This window comes from Frieseomelitta varia, unplaced genomic scaffold (genome assembly GCF_011392965.1).
Source record: "Frieseomelitta varia isolate USP_RPSP 00005682 unplaced genomic scaffold, Fvar_1.2 scaffold_62, whole genome shotgun sequence".
Taxonomy (NCBI): domain Eukaryota; kingdom Metazoa; phylum Arthropoda; class Insecta; order Hymenoptera; family Apidae; genus Frieseomelitta; species Frieseomelitta varia.
The window spans coordinates 92,556-113,238 of NW_025110390.1; the positions used below are offsets into that span (position 1 = coordinate 92,556).

The 20,683-nt window shown below is 37.1% G+C and overlaps 1 protein-coding gene across 9 annotated transcripts in view; it reads left to right on the forward strand.

The window, feature by feature from the left end:
- Nucleotides 1-20,683, forward strand: part of LOC122534628 — a 95,253-nt gene that overhangs the window by 52,438 nt on the left and 22,132 nt on the right. For all 9 annotated transcript variants that reach the window (XM_043665465.1, XM_043665466.1, XM_043665457.1 and 6 more), the window contains 2 exons: nucleotides 6,502-6,977; nucleotides 7,447-7,675. In XM_043665465.1, the coding sequence (XP_043521400.1) occupies nucleotides 6,502-6,977; nucleotides 7,447-7,675 (705 nt within the window). The remainder of the gene's footprint in view (nucleotides 1-6,501; nucleotides 6,978-7,446; nucleotides 7,676-20,683) is intronic.

Below are 20,683 nucleotides of genomic sequence, written 5' to 3' on the forward strand. Positions count from 1 at the left end.
CTCTACTCTGTCGGTAAAAAAAAAAAAAAAAAAAAAAAAAAAAAAAAAAAGAAAAAAAAACGGTGAAATTAACATCGATGAAACGATTGATGCCAACCATTTCAAGATAATAACATAACAGGTTCGCGATGCTTTTGAGCTTTAATCTAGAAAACATTCAAAGAAATGTCCAATGAAAATATAAACTAAATCATAATTCAGAGCGCAAGAATGTTCAATAGTATCGCACTAACATTTATATTTCTTGTTCTGTTATTCCTGTATACATTGTCGAATTTTCTTCTAACTTATACATTCTTAAGACTTGTGTCTTTTATTTGTTGCATTATTGTTTCATATGTAAATCCATTATGTGAATTTTATTTTTCAAACATTTCAAATGCCATAATTCGAAGAAATCATTTCGCGAGTAAAAAATCATTAGTTTAGGAGATATTTTAATTTTAATTTTGTAAAATTATCGTATGAAAGACATGGAAGAGGAAGGACTCTTGTATTTATACTGTTTCACGCATAAATTTTATACAAAATTAAAATTAAAATATCTCCTAAACTAATGAATTTTTAACATAAGTATATTAATACTTTTTTGTAAAGAATATCAAGATACATCAGCTGATGCAATAAAAAATATATAATTCTTTTTAAAAAGATGTTAATGACCTTCATATGTCCACTTACAAGAAAACTAGTATTATCAAAATGGCCCCTCTCGAAACCATTCAACTTTATCTGAAACATTTTTTCGCTACGCATAATAATAATGATGTAAATCTAGATGGCAATATCTGGTGACCCACTCTGTATATACAGAAAGTTACATTCTCATAGAAATATTAGTCGCGTTGTTGCATTGATCGGACGCGAAACACGATATATTGTGTCTACAATTCGATCGAACGGATTCTCTACAGCGTCCTCCCTTTATACGACAATTTCGAAGGATGCATGGGAGAAAATGGAATTCTTCGTGGATTCATCGTGCGCATCGACGTTATCTATGAGCGCACGTGTGTGCGTGGAAAATATCAAGTAGGAAGAAAATTTTCAATGATAAAATTTCCAATGGTTTTTCAGAGTTGGTCTAGTGAATATATTTCATAGCTTCCCTTGGAGTTTTATTTTGCGTTTGCATTCAGTAAAATAAAATTGAGAGTAAGAAGAGAGTATAAATAGAGTGGAAAGCATACGCTATAATTTATAGCTAGGTAAAAATAAAAAGAATAAAAATCAGTACATATAAAATTAAGAAATTCACAAAGATAGAAAAGTATACATAAAGCGCGCTGATGTACTGATTCTTCAAAGAGCAATTTCCATTGCTCACGAATGGCACGGCGTGTAGACAATTCCTTGAAAGTTAGTCGGTAATTCTATCTTGCCACGCGGCGTAAATCTATGCTAGTTTCTCGAACAAGTTAGCGAAGTTTCCAATTTGTATAACGTTTCTGCGTAGCGGCGCAACAAGTTTTAATCGCCATCTAACACGTCCTCGCGGAAACAGGCGAGCTTCGTAATATCGAAATTTCACAGGCACGGTCGTGAGAGTGGTGAATCGTGAAACACTCCTCGGCGAAGGCTAGTTGGATATGAATTTCTGAAAGTGATATATCCTATTCTTACGGAGAATCACGTAAGGGGAGATTCTTCGCAGACGTGGGTTGAAAGGAGAGTTTCTTATATTCAAGAAACTTTTTCGATTTATCATCGAATGTTTGCCGTGTTGCTCGTATTGCCAGGAACACGGTAACTTGAACAAGCAAATGGATTTCTCGGCATGGAAGGATTAAAAGTTTAAAGAATAAAATTTGCCCTTCTGTTCGATCGCGGTTGTTAAGCTTTTACTGAAACTCTCGGATACACCCGGTTCGACAAATATTTAATTTCATGGTTATCAGAAATATTCGACGATATTGACACAAATTTTTCGAGAAGAGTTTTGTTAACGTTTCGTGAAAGCAAATTTTATGTATCTAAAATTGCCTCGTAAAATCAAATATTGCAGGTATTTTTATAAGTCACGATTCGAAAATTTCTGTTCGATGGTATTAATCAAGTCTGTTATAAATATGTGAAAATCGATAATTATACGCCCATTTTACAATTTCCATTTGGCAAATATTTGCTTGACACATTTTGTGTTTCATACGGTTTTAATTAGCTTCACAGGCTTCGAAATATTAATGACCCCGTTGTTATACCTACATATATAGCAACGCAATATCCTGTGCACATTTAATTAATTTTCATCCATCCTGCGAATCTAGATCATCTGATAGTTGTTTCTTTATTAAAAATCTACGATTATATAACTGACTGAATTATGATTAGACTATTTCGTTTACCGTGTGATTATTTCAATCTCTTCTCTTTTAAAGCATTTTCCTTTTTAAACTTGAAACAAACACATCGATTTCATTAATTTGCAAATAATGCAACAGTTCGCAGCACGGTTCTTTTGGTTCTATCCAACAAACGCTTTTTCGAAGAGAGATTCACATCCGCATCAATCCTACAGGGATTCACACTTTCTCAAGTTTCTTTTTCTTCTTCCTTGATTTGACGAAAGCATCGAGATGAAGTTGAACTTCGACCTCGTACCATGGTGAATGAACAACCGTTGGACAACTATTAGTTAAAACGTTTGTCGCTTGTTCTGTTAATTGTGTCCCGAGGCGTCGCCAATTAATAGAATGAAACGAAGCGGTGCGGAGTCACGTGCATGCTCAGCCGCGAGAAAATGAATTGGCGGCAAATTAAATGATACAAAAGAGAAAAGAAGCAGGCACAGTTGGGCTAGACCGCTGCGCACAACGGCAATCCCATGGGAAATTATAAATATAAGGTAATACTCAGCGAGCGCGCAGCCTGACATTGCGGTAGCAAATATAAATAGTAGTTAAACCAGTCAGGCAATTTATACGTTCGAATTATCGTGTACATTTCACGGTTCTCTATAACGTGTTCGTTATATCTTAATGTTACCAAATTGGCTCCCGATATCGAAATTTTGAGTCTACAAATGAGGTGGAAAACCGGTGATTTATAGTAGACTAACTAGTAAGAAACATGATAGCATCGTGTCGGTGGCGAGCTAAGGCGCGAAATTCATCACGAGCAAAATAATTACTGGCTGGCTATGGAAAAAGTACAGACTACGTACGAAATCGAGGTGGATTTTATCTCGACCGAAGAAAAATGTGAATCTCGAAGGAAAAAGGAACAAAATCGTAAACAACGTGGTAAAATCTTGCGGTACATAGAAGAAGAAGAAGAAGGATAACGCTCAGCCGTTCTTCCTGACACAACGATGGAAGGCGAACCAACCGTGCTTTTAAAATAGAGGCATCGAACGGGAAAAAAAGAGTGGAACATCTTCGGTATGAAGAGAGACAGAAAGAGTAAAAAACAAGATATCCTGCACGTGCAAAGATCAGATTTACGTGACCAACATAGGAGGATACCTACATTTACAGCGCAGTTTTTGCACCAAGAATTCGACCATGGAAATTTCTCGAGATTCTCTGAGAAACCCTGATGGTGATATAGCGTTTCAAATTTCAAGGTATACTGATCAAAGCGCCGGCTTACAAATGGCATTGTCACGTTAAAAGATACAGATGATACTTTAACATTTTCACGACACTCCTTTTTTCTTCCAGCACGCTAAACAATTAGTAATTATTTCCTCAAAAGAAATTGGAAATTCAACATAAAACTGTTGTTACATTTTCAAGGTATAAAATATAAAATTGTCGAATTCCAATATGGAATAGTAAGATTGTGTTTACAAGTTAGCGTTAAATTGGATTCAATAAAAATGTTCTCCGATAGCCGTGAAAATCGATATCTGTCGAAGAAACCCCGAGAAAACTTGCAAATGCGCAGAATGTTCAACGATGAATATTTTGTAACAATAACAGGCGCAAAGGCTTTTAGAACAGTGGCAGTCTTTTTCAATAATACGGTCCAATTTTGTTTCTGCATTGCAGCGCAATCGAAGAGAAGAGTAAATCGAATTTTATTTTTAATGGATCGGTTCGTGTGACGAAGTTGCGAACGCTAAGCAAATTTCAGCAAATACATATCCGAGTTATAATTTTTTCCTTGAAATGCAAAAATAGCCAAAGAAATGCGGGAAACACACGTATCTCGTGCGCTAATGTTTGCTAATGAAATTTGTGAGTTCCATAGGATAGAGAGCATGGTTACGGAATGGTTGTGACTCAATTCATACGACATTTCGTGCGAAAAGAGTGCGTCCATAAATTATGCAAATTAATGGACTGTCCACGAAAGAGAATGACAGGGGTGTGGTTGATTAAATTTGCTGGAAAGGGAAGCAGTAAAGTGGTTCTTATCTTTTATCCCGAAGAATTTTCGGAATTTTCAATTGTCCTAAAATTATTCTAGATTATAAAATAATATGGAATTCACAAAAATAGGCAATGAAAGTAAATAAACTAAAGAATAAATTAACTACGAATAAAAAAGAATTAAAAACCAGCTTGAAATTAAATAGTTAAATGCCACGAATCTTGAAACAATATAATAATAGATCTTTTTGCAAATTACTGTGCATGTCGTTTGCATTCGCCGCATAGCGAGAGAATAGAGGTAGCTCCTTTCATTTGGAATTTTTATTCTCCGAACGCTTTCATAATATTCCCCAGTGCAAGAAAATATTTACGACGATCTTTCATATTTCACCATAAAACGTCGGGCCTAAGAACGGGTGTTCACACATATTTTTTGCTCTTTTCGCATGAAAGACTCGAATCGTTTCGTTGAAGGCTATTCAAGAATTTTGCAATTTCATCGATAAAGAACGAATTCGAGGTTTACACCGTCCGTAACGATAGTGGTCTTTCGAGAAAGTCAGCATGCAACTCGACGACAGATTTAGTTACGTATCGAACAGAATTCGACTCGGGTCGCTTCGCCGATGTCAAATCCAGATCGCGCGTTGCGTCGATGAAAAGCAAAGAAAAAAATAAAACAACGGCAGTCAAAGCGTCGAAATCGATTGGACTTTTTCGCAAGTGGAATTTACATGTTTCGTCTTTGTCAAAAGTGTAGTCTTTTGATTGGAAACCAGTTTTCGACCTTAATTATTTTTTGTTTCCTGTTATTCTTCCTTTCTATGTTTTAAACAACGTCTTCGTACACAGCAAAATGATCGGAATGCAATTTCCAAGAGATTTCGAGAGAACGTAAGTTTAACGAACGCTAGAAATTGTTATATTCCGATTATATTGAATGAAACATTTATTTTGACGATTTTAAACCTTATATGATTAGAAACCATATATGTACAGTTCAGAAGTTCTTCTATTTTTCTTTAATGTCGCATCGACAGCGAGGTCATTAGCGACGACAGTGCCATTAGATATGTGTGTAATAGTTTATGTTTTTGAGATATTTTAATACTCTTTGTATGTCATTTTGAGAAGTCAGGTTTATATTTTCGTTGATTCGGTATGTCTGTCTTTGGGTTTCTGTGGTGTGGCATCCGTGTGGGTTATTGTTAATGGATGGTTATTGCAATGAGTGCAAGTGGGTGGTGTAGTTTTTTTGATTTTGTGTTCATGTGTCAGCTTGGTATGACCGGTTCTTAGGCGTGTGATAATTATTCTTTCTTTCCTGTTGTTAAGGTTTGGTGTTTGCTGGTGAAAGTCCTGTATACTTTTGTGTGGTTGGATGCTTTTAGTTGTTTTCCATGTATTATTCCATTCATTTTTTGTTACTTTTTTTGCAATGGATTATTTGGTCGTCACAGGAAATTGGAAGATGGTTGCAATTGTCAGTAAGTGAGGGAACTGTGACTTCTTTCGCTGCTTCGTCGGCTTTTTCATTTCCTTCTATTCCTTGATGAGCTAGAATCCAAATGACTGTAGCGTTTGTGTTAGGTTGGTTGTGGTTTAGTTCTTGGATGGTGGATATTAGTTGGTTTTCTTAATTATATGATTTCGTTAGGGATTTTGTAACGCTCATAGAATCGATGTATATGACGATATCTGGGCTTCGTTATTTAAGTGTGCATATTTAATGGTTTCCAGGATGGGATAAGTTTCGGCTGTGAAGATGGATGATGAAGAAGGGAGATTTTGTGTTTTTTTTTTAGCTTTTTCTGCGATAATGGCGTATCCATTAATGTTATCCATTAACTCCAGTGTCCGTTTTGACCCATCAGTGTAAATCTTGCTGTGTTGGGAGTAGTTGTTATTTAATTCTAGGAATCGAGTCCTGTGGTCATTTGGACTAACTATTTTTTTGGGGAGTTCGGCAAGACTGATGTTTGTTGGGAATGCTTTTATTGTCTATGGAGGGATTTGTGGTTAATGGTAGGATGGATTTTGAAAGTGGTGAGTTCAGAAGTTCTAGTAAACACGTTTCGCCAAGAAAAAAATGTTGTAGTAGCATCCAAGGCTTAGAGTGACTAGAGTTACCATTAGAAAATGACAAACTGTAACAAAGTTCGCTTGATCATTAATGTTTCAGTGACTGGGACGGCCGCGGAAGCCATACGCGAGACGAAAGAGTCACTGTGGAGTACATACGACACGAGAAGAAGCGGGCGAACCTTTGCCTGGTCCACCAGTACCACGGAGCGTACCACGGGAGAAACCAAATCTATCGGAAAGTTTCGTCAGACAACTTCCTGGCACGCGGACAGCTCGAATTCCCGGGAACGAGTCACGCTGGAATTGCTAAAGCCGGCCAGCGAGAGCCCGGATGACGATGAAGAGGAGGAAAAGAAGATCGAAATTCACAGGAATGTCGAGACGATATATGAGACGGGGAAGAATGACGCGAGAAAAGTGAAAATCTCGGGTCAAAACTCGACCGTGTCCTCCATGAGTACGGGTGACACGATGCAGAAGATAAATCTATCTACCTCACGGACGTTCATCCAGTCGATGCCGAAACGATCGGGCTTTGACGTGAACATCGTCACCCCGGCAACTTTTGACAACGTAAGTCGTATCATATTTCACCCGTTAATCTTACATCTTCTTGATTATTGCTTCTATATAACTCTCACTCTTTATCACTCTCAAATGGAGAATCGAGGGAGTGAAATGAGGGACCGATGAAATCTTCAGCTTAACATAACAATAAAAGAATTAAGTGCGAAATAATCTACATTATTTTAACGTAACACAAAGTAGATATATATTTTCCTTATAGGCAATAATTACGCAGCAGGTCGATAACTATAATTTAACGCTATCACGATACCAGTTACCCAAAGCGTCGTTAGGTCGCTATATATAATTAACGACCTGACACCTAAGGTTTAGAGGATTATTGCTTATCGATCGTGTAAATTTTCAATCCTGTCGGACTGTAACTAACGCTGACTTTAAAATTAAACCGTACATCGATATGATTGCCAAGAGAACATTTTGTGTAAATTGTCACGTGATTTTCAAATATGTGTAGATAGTGGCGACGCAAGGGGTCAAGTCACCCAATTTTTGGAAAAATCGGAGAAACGCCAGCACAACGCCGACCACGTTCGTTGCGAACAACGTTATACGTCGTCAAATGAGGCACGTACCGGACGCGTGCGAGAAATTCAGCGTTGGCGACGAGGTTAAACAAGAATTTTATAGTCCCAACTACCCGGAAAATTATCCAAATCTCACGGAATGCGTCAAGGTTTTGGAAGGTGAGTAAACATTTTTCGTTTCGAAGAACACGAGTCTATTCTTTGCCCGATATTGTTACCCGATACTGTTCCATATTCAAAACAGCACGAGCACGGTGTGTTACATCAAACAGAGTAAAATTATAGAAGCGTATCCCCACTTATCTATCTAACTCGAGGAATTAACTCGACACTAACTGTGCCCGTCGGAGTTCGAGCTTGATATTCCACTCGTTTCATATGTATAAGTTCGTCGTAGCTTGCTGGCTACGACGGCGCACCGACCAAACTTCGAAAACGGGCAAACGACTAACACGCGCGACGCCGTCGTGCCGCGCCGTGATTGATACACTCTGGTGGTTTCGTTGGTCCAACACGACGAGGAGATACCGTCCGATGCCGACAGTAAATTTTCCTCTCGCTCGTCGATACAATGCATTCATGCATGTCGCCGAGTCGAAGGGAGCGCATCAATTTTTTTTCTCTCCCTGCTGTTCGCTCGGATGTCGAATAAACAGTGGCAAGTCGAATTTATAATAAACGAGCCACGAGAAAAACTAGCACGGTGAATTAATAGCGTCGGCCACTGCTGCGGTGTATCGTCGACCGATTGCTTGTAAAGGAAACGCATTACGATTGCCCGCCGAGCAAACAACCGATTCCACGATACTTTTATCCTCGTGAATTCCACGCGTAACTCCTCCATCCTTCTTGCACCTTCGACGCGACGTTTCAAGCTACTCGGCAAGAGTAATTGCGTAAAACGGTCTAGCGAATGCGGGTCGAAATAGTAAATCATGCCTAGGTCCCAGTTTTGATAACGAATCGATAAATCTCGGACGAGGGAACTGGAAATCCATTCTCGCATCGAGGAATCCGAGCAATATTTCCCTCACACCGAACGATCGTGTAAAAACTTAATTCTACGATAATGACTGGAATATTACATTATCTTCTGGCTGCCTCCCCTTTACAGGGTTTCCGTTAAATCCTTGAACAATACTTTTGAAAACGAATCGGACAAATTGTAAATGAACCACGTGAACGGAACATTCGTCACTTGTTCGTTTCTTCGTTCCATGGCCGGGCAGTGTAAGCAAACAGAAAGCGGTAGTAAAGGATAGGCGTCGTGTCGTTCGTAAAACGCTCGTTCCTTTTAGCCGATTTAAACGCCTTGAAATGCGTCGGATTGGGCAAACGAGGGCAGCTGGGTCGTGCTCGAAATTGAGTCAGGGTCGGCGAGCTTCAGACCGTATACACCGAATCTTCTTCTGATCTACCAAAATAGTATCCACGGCGATCGCTGGTCCTCGGCCGAGTTTTGAAAACGATAGGTTCAATAGCAGTCACGTTTGTTTCCTTTATTTAAAGTCATAAAATTCGCGATTGAAATCTGCTTTATCAAATAAAATTACACGTGTCAGAAGGCAAAATTGTAAATCATTTGTGCGCGTAACTTGCAAACCGACGAGTAAATTCAAGTTGAACCGCTTGTAAATCACAAACAGCGAAATATCGATACGGACCAGTGCACTTTATTTCCTTTTTGAACATTTAACGTAGGTCATTTACATGTGGAAATGTCATGGCGGATCGTTATGGATTACGAGTAGCCGTGGTACGTAGCAAGTTTAAACCGTTACAACGTGCGCTGAATACGTTTAAGGATAATATTTTCTCGGATAATATTCTTTCCACGGTTCATTCTGGTGAGGCTGATAAGACAGAGCTACTGCAATTGCTGGTCTACTGATAAGAAAGTGTGTTCTTCGTTTGAAATCACCTGCTTAACGTTTCCTACGAACGTGTTGAAAGGAAACGATCTTCAATTCGAGAGTTAACTTAAACAATGAACATTCTATAGTTAAAAACTTCCTACGGGAATAATTATCGTAGCATGACGCTCTTAGAAAAGTTGGAAACACCGATTATGTTATAGTTAGAAACTATTCAAAGTTGAAGTCAAAAGTAAAATGTTTTTAAAATAACACGAAAGTTCATCTTCGTAAAAAGGAAAATTAAATCAAATTAAACCGTGATTGTTCGCGTTAAGTGACGAACAACAGACTATAACTAGCACTATTAAACGGACCAATACGTTGATGCATCGCACCCGCCATTACATTGATCGAAGTGATTACGACATATTAAACACCCTATGTAAATTACGACACCCAATTATTCGAACATCAAATATGGATCTGGCAGGATTAAGGAAGTTTCGCCGTAAATTGACGCAATTCACTCTACATTAAATTGTTTGAAATTGTATAAATTGTCCAACAGCTGTGTTATTAAGTTACACGGCATCGCGTTCCGTTCCCATCGGACAGGTTGGGACGTCGTTCGCGAAATTCAAGAGCGCAATCGTTGTTGTTTCAAGTGCTGTTCTTAGTTTGCCGCCTTCGTTACCTTTTCTATGATTTCTTACGTATCTAGGTGAACTCGTTAAACTCGACGAAATGCTAGCATCACTCGGCATACAACGGCGAATCGTCGAAACTTTTGAAGGATCATCGAGCGGGACAAAGGTCAATGTTCCAATCGCATTTCGGCCGGTACACCCCGGTGAAAGAGCAGGGCCGATCAAAGTTTAATTGGAACAATTCGAAGTTCTGTTCCCTGTCGCGACGCGCAAAGTCGAAATCGCTCCAAGCGAGGAGAGAGACATCTATCTGCGCGCGCGTTCGCGTCCAACTGCAATTGCGAATTGATGAACGATCGACGAGCTTAAAGACTACTTGATCCTGTGCTCGATATAGCACAGATAACAGCCAGTTCGGATCGAAATTGGTATCGTTTGTGCAGTCATGATGCAGCTTCAAATTTATATGATTCCTGTTTCCTTCGGAAAACACACGAACCACAGAGGTCAATGCACGGCGTAGTCACACGCACAACGTCACACGCGGCAAATCAACCAGTTTCTATGTGTTTCTGAAATTCCTCGAAAGAGTACATTTAAAGAAAGGGAAAGCAAACGCGTCTTGACAACTTGTCGTTCGATTGAGATCAGTGATTTCAGGGGAAAAAAGGAAAGTTTCGTGGTGGAAACGTTTCTCGTAAGTTTGGAACGAAACTACATCCGATACGATAACATTCTCTCTCTCATCTTAGAAAGATTACTCAGCTGTAAATTACAGATTTTGCTGGTTCATAGATAAGTTCTGTGAAACACTGGAAACTAGAACAAAAGTCGAGCCAATAATTCGACATCGCTGTATAACACGGACACGGCTCTCTTTCTGTATTGGCTGATGTTTCTGATCGGAGAGATCACGCAAACGAACCAAGTAGAGGAAGAAGATCCTAATTGTACGGATGAAACCTTTTTAATTGCTCGCTCGTGAACACGCTTACATCGGTATCATTATGAAATGTGGGACACTTTTAAGCAGTTGGAGCCATTCAGGCACGTTAATGAGATCACAGTCGGTTGAAGACTGAATAAGCATTCACCGGGTGAAACACGATCGAACCTCTTCCGTTTCGTGGGGTAACGAAAAAATAGGACTCGTAGAGCAATAGTTCGTTAAACGGATACGCTTCATCTCCCTCGAGGAACAGTACGGTAACCAAACCAAACGACGCAACTTTCTTTTTTTTTAATTACGAATAATCAACTTACCAGCTATTTTTCCTTTTTTTCTTTCTATACGATCGTCTCCAATGATTGTATAGAGTTTGCCAATAATGTAGTTGTGCTGAATTATTAGCGTAATGTTATCGTAGAGAGGATTGATTTTAAATTCTGCGAGCATGTGACGCCGCTTAGGAGTCGCATTTTAGCTCGAATTTCAAAAAGAGAAGATCAAACGTTCTTTGAAGGCAGATCACGAGGATACGTTGCTTCGCGGATGAGAATTCAAGAGAAAGAAGAAGAAACGAAAATGATTCGAAACCAGAACAGTTACACACTTGACTTTTCACAAACAATGTTGTTTCTTGACATTTTGTTGCCAGTTGGTTCTTCCTGTCTCGTCACCTGTAACCGCCAATTTCACCAGCTGTTCAGACTTCTTACCACAAGTGCAATTTAAAGCGTGTTGTCAGGCGTGCCAGGCGTCGGCTTCCTTACCTCTGCCAAGTTTCGCGTTTCGCGCTACGAGACGCAAACTTGCAATAAAAACTTTTCCACCGTTGCGTAGATAACATCAGGACGAATTCGTTTGTCTCTCTTACCTTTTCTATTTCGCCATTACCGCCACTTCCTGCGTCGAACGCAATCGAAACTGGGTAAAGTTAGCACTTTCGATGTTGCGGAGAAAAATCGAAGAACAGAAATTGATAGCAACTTAGGTAGCGACCTAGAGTCCGAGAGAAAAGGCTTTCCAGGACCATCGGAGATAGAAGGAAGCCGTGGCTAAGTTCCAAAGTGGACGAGCAAATCAAGTTATCAACCACTCAGGAGGTAAGGAGCCATCAAAGAACCGTTTAATGCGACCCCACGTAAATCAAGGGCGACCGCCCCTCTGCCGTCTCCGTGTTTCGTGGAACATCGAAATACTCTAGGGCCGAGAGTTTCTGCAAGGGAAGCCATTAATTGCGGCAAGACACTGCGCTTGTCCTTGAACCAAAATGGCGTTAAACACCACCCACAATCTGTCTTCCCATTGATCAACTTTACTCAGGAAACTTCCGCCGATTACAACTTAGTTTCGCCATTTCAAGAAATGACGCAACTTATATTTATAACGCAAGGATCAGTCGAGGATAAATTATATTGCAAGGCTGAATTACTAGTGGAAAAAAAAGAGAGAGAAAGGAGATAAATTGGAGCCATAATTTCCACGACCGATGAAATAATAAAGGGGCAAGATATTTTTCCATGGACATTTTTAATCAGCGAAACGAGCGGGGATTACGTGCGATTTAACGATCTCGATCGTTGGAATTACTTTGGTCCGTGTTCGAATCGGCAAATTCATTGGGGAGCAAGGATAGCGCAGTTAGCCGTGATAAAGTTCGGGCTGGTTAATTCCTTCTTGCGGCTGGCTTGTTCTCCATTGTCCTCTACGGTCGGTTTCCATGACGAGTGGCATCGTCGAACGCACTTCTAAGTGCAATGAATCACTACGAAAGCGGAAATCTCGGCCGAGCGATAGTTTAAGCGCGTACAAGCATGTGCATCGGTATGTCCGCGTCCATTCTGCTCTGACATCTATTATACATTAGTCTGTGACAAAATGATGTGTTTCCAGATGGTTTCGCGTGAACGTAAAGTAAGCTGTAGTCTTCGTAGTACTTTGTTTCGTCTTAATGCGGCTTCCGCACACCAAACGTAATATTATTGTACGTTAATTTGATACAATTGGCACAATAGTTGGTCAAGCGATTTTGGATGAAAGCCAAGAGAAGAAGAGAAATACACCATAAGAAATTATACTGTTCTAGAAAAAGTTATTTCTCTTAAATTCACGAACGCATGTGCGATCCAGGGTGCAAATAACGAAAGACGGCGATATATTAAATCCCCGAGGATCTGTCTCGGTAAATTCTCCCCTTCATCGGCTCTTAACAACGTATTTCCGAAAATGGCTCGCTTTTCAGGATGGATCATGCCTGTTCACGGTCACCCTTGTCGGCAGTGCTCGTTAAATGTTCTCACTCAACGGGATACGACTTGATGCGAATGTAAAAGAACCGTTTCGCTCTATTTCCCAAACTCGTAGCATCCTTAAGCCACCTAATACCATATAAAATATAGCTACCCTTCCTGAAGCTCTGTGTAAAATATAGTCGTATCTTTCCTTTTACATTTCCTTCTAACGATGGTTTTTCACGAAATCCAATTCATTGCTTTCGCCTTCGTTAAAACCATAAAAATGTTTCGTTCTTTTTATGTCGGATGATCACAGTCCACAGTTTACGAGGTCTCTAGCTAAATATAATTTAACGAAAGGCCGATTTTTTTTTACGTCCAGTGTAATCATTTATTCACGACTGTGTTCCCCTTGATATTAGTTGCTACATCAGAGAAACAATCTATTAAATCGTCGACTCTTTACCAACTTAATGGCCGCCCTCTAAATCAATAGTTCCCAACCTTTTTTACTTCGCACACCCTTTCCGTCATATATAACAATATATCAATTCCTCTTAATATCATTCCTTCTCGCTCTAAGATATAAAGATTCTTCGTATTCCACTTAAAAAATAAAAAAATCTTCTATTTTAGAATATTAATACTTTATACATTTTATTAAATAAAAATTTAATAGTATTTTATATGTAACAGATTTATTGAAATGCGTTAAATTTAACGAAGCCCACAGTTAATGAGAAATTTGCGACTGTTTTCTTTTTTTATATGTATCGTGCACATCTTGAATAGTAATATACTACATACATAGTCTTAATATACTACATACATACGATAAAGTCTTAGGACAAACTTTCCACTGGTTGAGAACACCCTAAATAAATGGATAAACTCGTATTACCCAAATCCGCAGTTGGATCTGAATAAGACAACATAAATCATCCACCACGAAAAAATAAGTTTGAAACAGCTTACAAAGGTGATTACAAAACATTTTCGAGGGATTTAAGGTTAAAAAGAAAAAAATAAACTCGGAACTGCGTTACGAAAACTTCGTTCTTCTCTTCTTATTCCATTTCAAAGAAAAATTGAAATAAAATTGCAATAAAGTTTGCTCGTTCGAATGGAAATTTATTTACATCTGTCATTAGATTGTTTAATAATTTCATTGTTCCAAGAACAGATATTGTTTCTGTTCATGTTGATTGAAATTGAATTTAAGTACAGCGCTGGAAAAAAGCGAGGAACAGTTGGAGATTATCAGAGAAATAATTAAGTCGGAAATCGGAAAGGAGATGGCGAATTTATGAGATGAACGACGTTTCGTCGTCGCGCAAAGGATTCAACTGACGTTAATTTCGCGTTACAAATTCGCCATTTCTCTCCAATGAAGAGGCTTTTTCAACGTCTCGAAAAAGATTTGGAAAACAGAGAGGACACATACGCGTAATTAACTTCGAAATCAATTGCTTCTTGTTTTATATATTATATATTTTTGAAATGATGGGCAACAATGTAAACTGCATTTAATTATTGATGTTGATTCTATTGAAAACAGTGAACATAATGCTCTGCGTATATAAAATTAAATTTTCATATAGTATTTTACTTTTTTTAGAAAGAAGAAATTCTATTTATACCGTGAAATCCATTTGAATGAAAAACATCTTGTTCATTTTCGTTTCATAAAGCCTGTATGCGGCGAAATACATTTTTGCCCTTACGGTTTTGTCATGGGAAAAATTTGTAAATATTAATCAGCAATATACAGTTGCAAGAAATAAATAACTTGAGTAAAGGGAAAAACCCTGCACAATTTTACTGAAATTTGTGCAACACGGCGACCCCATTAAACTCCCAGCAACAATCCTTATTTTTCTTATTATGCGAATCTCTATGAAAAATTCGATCAACTACCGGTAGGATATAATGCTTATTATTATTATGGTCACGAATTCAGGATGTTGCGTTGCATGTTGATTCGAAACCTTCTTCGATAGTCCATGATTCTTCTTTTTATAGAAAAATTTTCGCTATTTTTCATTTCCAGAGAAAAATATAAATTTTATTTTATAAAAAACTGTTCCACGCTTTATGAACAATTTTTTAATGTTTGTACAAGGATTGAAAAAATAATGCAAATAATTCGACTCGTCGAATGAAATGGAATCTCCGAACGAACTCCATCGAACGGTGAAAAGAAAATTTTTTTAAGACCAGTTTTTTCACAAGTTATCGATAATTTTTTGAATAGTATCATTTTTACTTTGATATGCTTACAGAACATGAAAAAACAAATTTAACGATCCTCATGATCATTCCTCCTCATTCCATGGTCATTCTATTTATGTTCGAAATATTTACGTCTAAAAATAATTATGAATTTTCTAAATACAAGAAAGCGAATTATACATTCAGAACATAAATATAAATATTAAATCTTACTAAACATCCCAAACGAATGATTGCTTATTTTTTATTCAGTACCTTTATACTCAGTCAAAGAATCATTAATTCAGTATCGAGATAACAGTTAAAGATAATAAAATGCGTTATTCGCTAGAAGAAAAAATTAATATGATATTCACTTATGGTTACCAATATTTCCAAGAAATAATATGTTTATATGCAGAGAGGTTTCTTAACTGCATTTATCCTTCGTATCATACAATATATAATATTATAAAAAGTATTTTTATTCTTTCCAATACCAGCATGATATTTAGAAAATTCATAGCATCTTTAGATAAAGGCAAATATTTCGAGAATAAATAGTCTAAATAGAATGGTCATGGAGGTTATTGAATTTTTTTTCATGCTCTATAAGCATATCGAAGAAAAAATAACGCACTTTTTTTGAAAAGATTTATTACATCTTAAATCTAATCGATATCTAAAAAGAAAAGTACGTATTTGTGAAAGTAGTTACATATAAATTTACAATGTTACAAACAAAAAATTAAAAAGTAATCATAAATTTACGAACAATTTAAACAAACGAAATCTTGTAGACCATCTCATCCGGATTAGAAAAAGTACATATTTTGAGCTCAATTTTCAGTTTATTACTCAACTGTAGCACTATCATTTATATTTCTCAGTGTATTTAAGAAATTTTCTAGGTTGTGGTCTAATAGTTGAAAATATAAATTAACTTCTGCCCTGTTCATATTCTGTCACCAAGACAAAAAAACACCTTCTGATTTTTGGAAATCTGGATGACATTTTAAAAACATGTTGGCCAATTATATCCAGGTAATCCTATCTCCTTATTAAATTTATGATTTATCCCCAAATTCTCAGTCAAATTAAATGTCATAAATCTTACATTTGTGCAATTTTTTGATATGAATTTTGTTTTTCCTCATTTTTCATATGTAGCAATGAAGGTAATTCTAAAGAACAAAGTTTTGTTTCAATAATCATTATTTTTCAGTCGTCTCCTTAGGAGTTGGAATGCCGAAAACATTCCATATTTACGTCCATTTTGCCATTTTGAACTGCCTCTTCATTTGTTCATAATGCTCTATTATTGAATTCCTTTTTATATTCATTCGGCATAATTTTCTAGAAAAACATTTACTAACTATTATACATAATTTCATGATGGGTCAACTCTTTCCTAAAAAAACGGACCATCTATCCCGATAGTCTGGGATAACTTACTTTTTTTATAATGATACGACAATATTTCATTACAGAAATGTAACCATAACCTCTAAACACTATGTTAACATGTATTCCAAAAAAATCATAACTTTTTGGTAAAATGTTAGTAAAGTATAGTTTAAAGTATATAATTTAAGACAGAAAATTTTCGAGATTCAATTATACACATTGTACATATCTTATTTTACTTTTCAAATGAAAATGAACAATAAGGGCGGTTCATATGGTTTATAATCTATAGATACAATATACCACTAAGAAAGGCTGAATATTGACATTTAATAATCTATAACATGAGGTCGAACCATCTCACCCGAACTTAGCATGCATACACAGTATCGTTTAAAAAATTACCGATAATCTTCAAATCTCTTAAAAAATGATTTTCAAAAAAATTTCTTTCCACCGTTCGATGAAGCCTTATGCAACTTTATCAGAAGTTTTTTTTTATATAACAAAAATTTAAATGGTTCCGTTTAGTTGAGACACCTTGTATAAGGAATATATATATATATTCGTTATAATTCACCACGACACTTCTCTCCTAAAATAATTCAAATTAGTCGAAGGAGAGAAGATACTGATAAATTTTAGCTACCCAAAAGCTAAGCACGTACGGCTATAATATTTTTTCACGAGAGAACACATGAGAAAGGCGTTCCTTTTATCCTTATCGATACTTGTCGATATCCGACATGATGGGTAAAATCTATGCCCAATAGTTGCCAATAAATTTCCTGCCACTGGAAGAAATCCTAATCACGTTCGCCTAGAAATCACCCTCGAGCTTTTCCCCTAACTTCCCAGGAATAATAATGGAAAATGTGCGAAAATTTGTACAAGCTTCGTGACCTCGGAAGGTATGCTCTCCCGAACATAAATTACGAAAAATATGAAGTATCGGCGAGAAAACTCGATGGACTTATCGAGAGAGGAATGTAACAATGGATTCCGAGGTAGACAAGTCTCATTGGATTTCAGAGTGGAACCGTGATATATACTAATATCGCGAATACTGGTATATTTGCATGTTTCATAGCACAGACAAGTTCCCCAATGACGGAAGCCGTTCGTTTCGTAAGTAAACGTGATGTTCGCAGTAACTCAGACGCGGTGAAATTTGATATTAGATATCCAGAACGGCCGAAACTTCAACTCGGAACAGATTTCACGCCCTCTTGCTCGAAATTTCTAGATCCGTTGTTTCTCGCGGTACGTTTGTCGCTCGGCGATTAGGTAATTCCGCAGGTCGATAGAAATTCGTGGCATCCAGTACAGCATCGGGGCTGCACCGAGACCCTGTTACGGATGTGACAGATGTGATGCCACGAAATTTACTTCTAAATGAAAATTTATTGGTTTTCGAAAAATTTTTCAAAGGGAAATGCAAAAGACGAATTGACAGTGAAAGAAATAGTGAACGTTGTATAATAGCGACGAATTGTGAAACTCTTTGAGAATGGCCCTTAATTTCCACAATGATTACAAGCAGCAGGCGGAAGGTGACACAATCCGAAGATAACGAAGCGAGGAGATTCTTTGGATCGCGTTGAAAAACGCGATCGACCGTTCCTCGACTGGAATACTGGTATTTTCATACGAAAGCGGACAGTGGTTGGAGGCGAGATTGCCGCCGCTTTAGAGTTTCCTCCCTCTCCGAGAAAATAGTCACGACGCGCACCTTTATTCTTTCCTTTCTTTTTTCTGTCCTCCTTCGCGCCGCTTTTTATCGCTTCCTCTTCTCTTCATCTCGATGAAACGCGGTCTCGCCAACGTGGAAGATTCGAAGCATTTTGAGCTTCGCCATTCAAATAAGAGCCGAAGAACGTTCGTTGTTCGAATGGGTAAGTCACGGCATTTTTGCGCCACATATGACGCTATTCTCGATTCAGAGAGAGAGAGAGAGAGAAATCGAAAGTAATTATCAATGACGATTTTTTCGTTTCGATGAGAACACCATGTCATGAGGAATTTCCCGTTCTTGGTAACATGCTGTCTAGAAAATTCATTCATTCGTCCTTCAGACAAAAATGAATTCGCGTCTTGCGTGGTTTATTGTTAGTCGCAGATGATAGCCAAAATTTCATTCATAGCGTGGCACAAATATATGAGTGAAAATAATAGCGCTCTGTCGTGGGCATTACATTCCTACGCGTCTACACAGGGTATTCATAGTATATTGTGAACCAGCATTTTCTTCATAAATGGTAAGTTTTTGAGAAAAGTGAAAAAGGTAATGTTTTTTACAGCAAACATACAGATGGCATACTCTAATTTTTTATATTTTCAATGTTGTTGAAAAAACAAAGATGAAGATGATTCAAGTTTTTAAATAAAAGGATATGTTTTTTTTATTAATACGTTCATTTTCTTTGGAACCTTTCCATTTAGTAATATGAGTAATGGCGGTAAATGGCTTAAAATCATGGAGATGCTGCAACTTTTACACATAATAAATATAGTGGGTTTTTATTATTTTTTATGCAAAGGAAGAATTCTATAGGATTCTTGACGATAAAATTAAATATTGCAAGCGAATATAAATAAATTAATAAATATATATCGAGAAAAATTGTGAGTGCTGCAATTCCACGAGTTGCCACTGAATACAAGACAAATGAGCCCCGCCATGAACTTTCTTATTTGGCCACACGAGCTAAATGTCCTGTATAGATTACGATGGATTGGTCATATTAGATTTTCCTTTTTGGTGATACTAAAAGATAAATGGATCCTGTACGCAGTTCGACGTATATACCTTACTGCATTTTTATATTTGGCGGCAAAAAGAAAATTTGTTCTTAATTTTAAAAATAATAAAAAAACAAAACGCACGGGAGAAAGAAATATTTTGAAACAACTCCCTATACCGCAGTGATCGTGTTAATTGATGCAGATCAACATTTTAACCTATGTCAAAAAACTATTAGTGCAGGAGATATTTTAAATACAATTTTATAAAATTTATGCATGAAAGACAAGGAAAATACAACAGTACACAAGAATACTGTCAATCTTACAGTTATGTTTACATTTCATGTATTACATTTTATGGAATTAATTAAATATCTTTTAATAAAGAAAGTTGAGCTGTATTTAATTAATGGTTACTTTCGTTTCTTAAACAACATTGCAAAATATAAAAAATTAAAATATGTAAACCATCATGTTGGCTGCAAAAAACGTAACAACTTTTTTCAAAAACTTTACTATAATTTACGAAAAAAATGGTGGTCCACAATACCGCGAATATAGTGAGAAAGTCATTAATAATACTCGAGAGCCTCATCAGAATTATCTAAACAATTTATGACGTACAATTTACAACATTTCTGTGAGTACGTTATTCACGTATTATTCATGGAAATAGTTTGCACACTTTTGATTGCCATGAAAATAGATGATCTATTTCCTCGAATAGCGAACATTCGAGAACAAATAGTTAGTTGGGGAATATTTAAGAACAAATATGTGGCTTCTATAATTCTCAGCCAATAACTTTCTTATTATCGCGATCGGTCAGATATAAATTTTTATGCCACTTACAATAAACAATACTAATGAGATATTTCATTCGCAAATACCAAGTATTTATGAACGAACCTCCTCTATTTATCATACATTTTGTTTGACCGTTTGGTCGATCTCAGCGGTATTATGCAGTATAAAGCGTAACGTTCATTGAACCGTTTGGAATTTAGCAACAATTTCGTGTACGCGCATGCACCCGCCCCGCGTGTGTGTGTCCCATTTTGATGGAGGAATCTTTGTTACGTTGAAATAATATATTATACCTAAGAGGAACCATAGAACTGGAA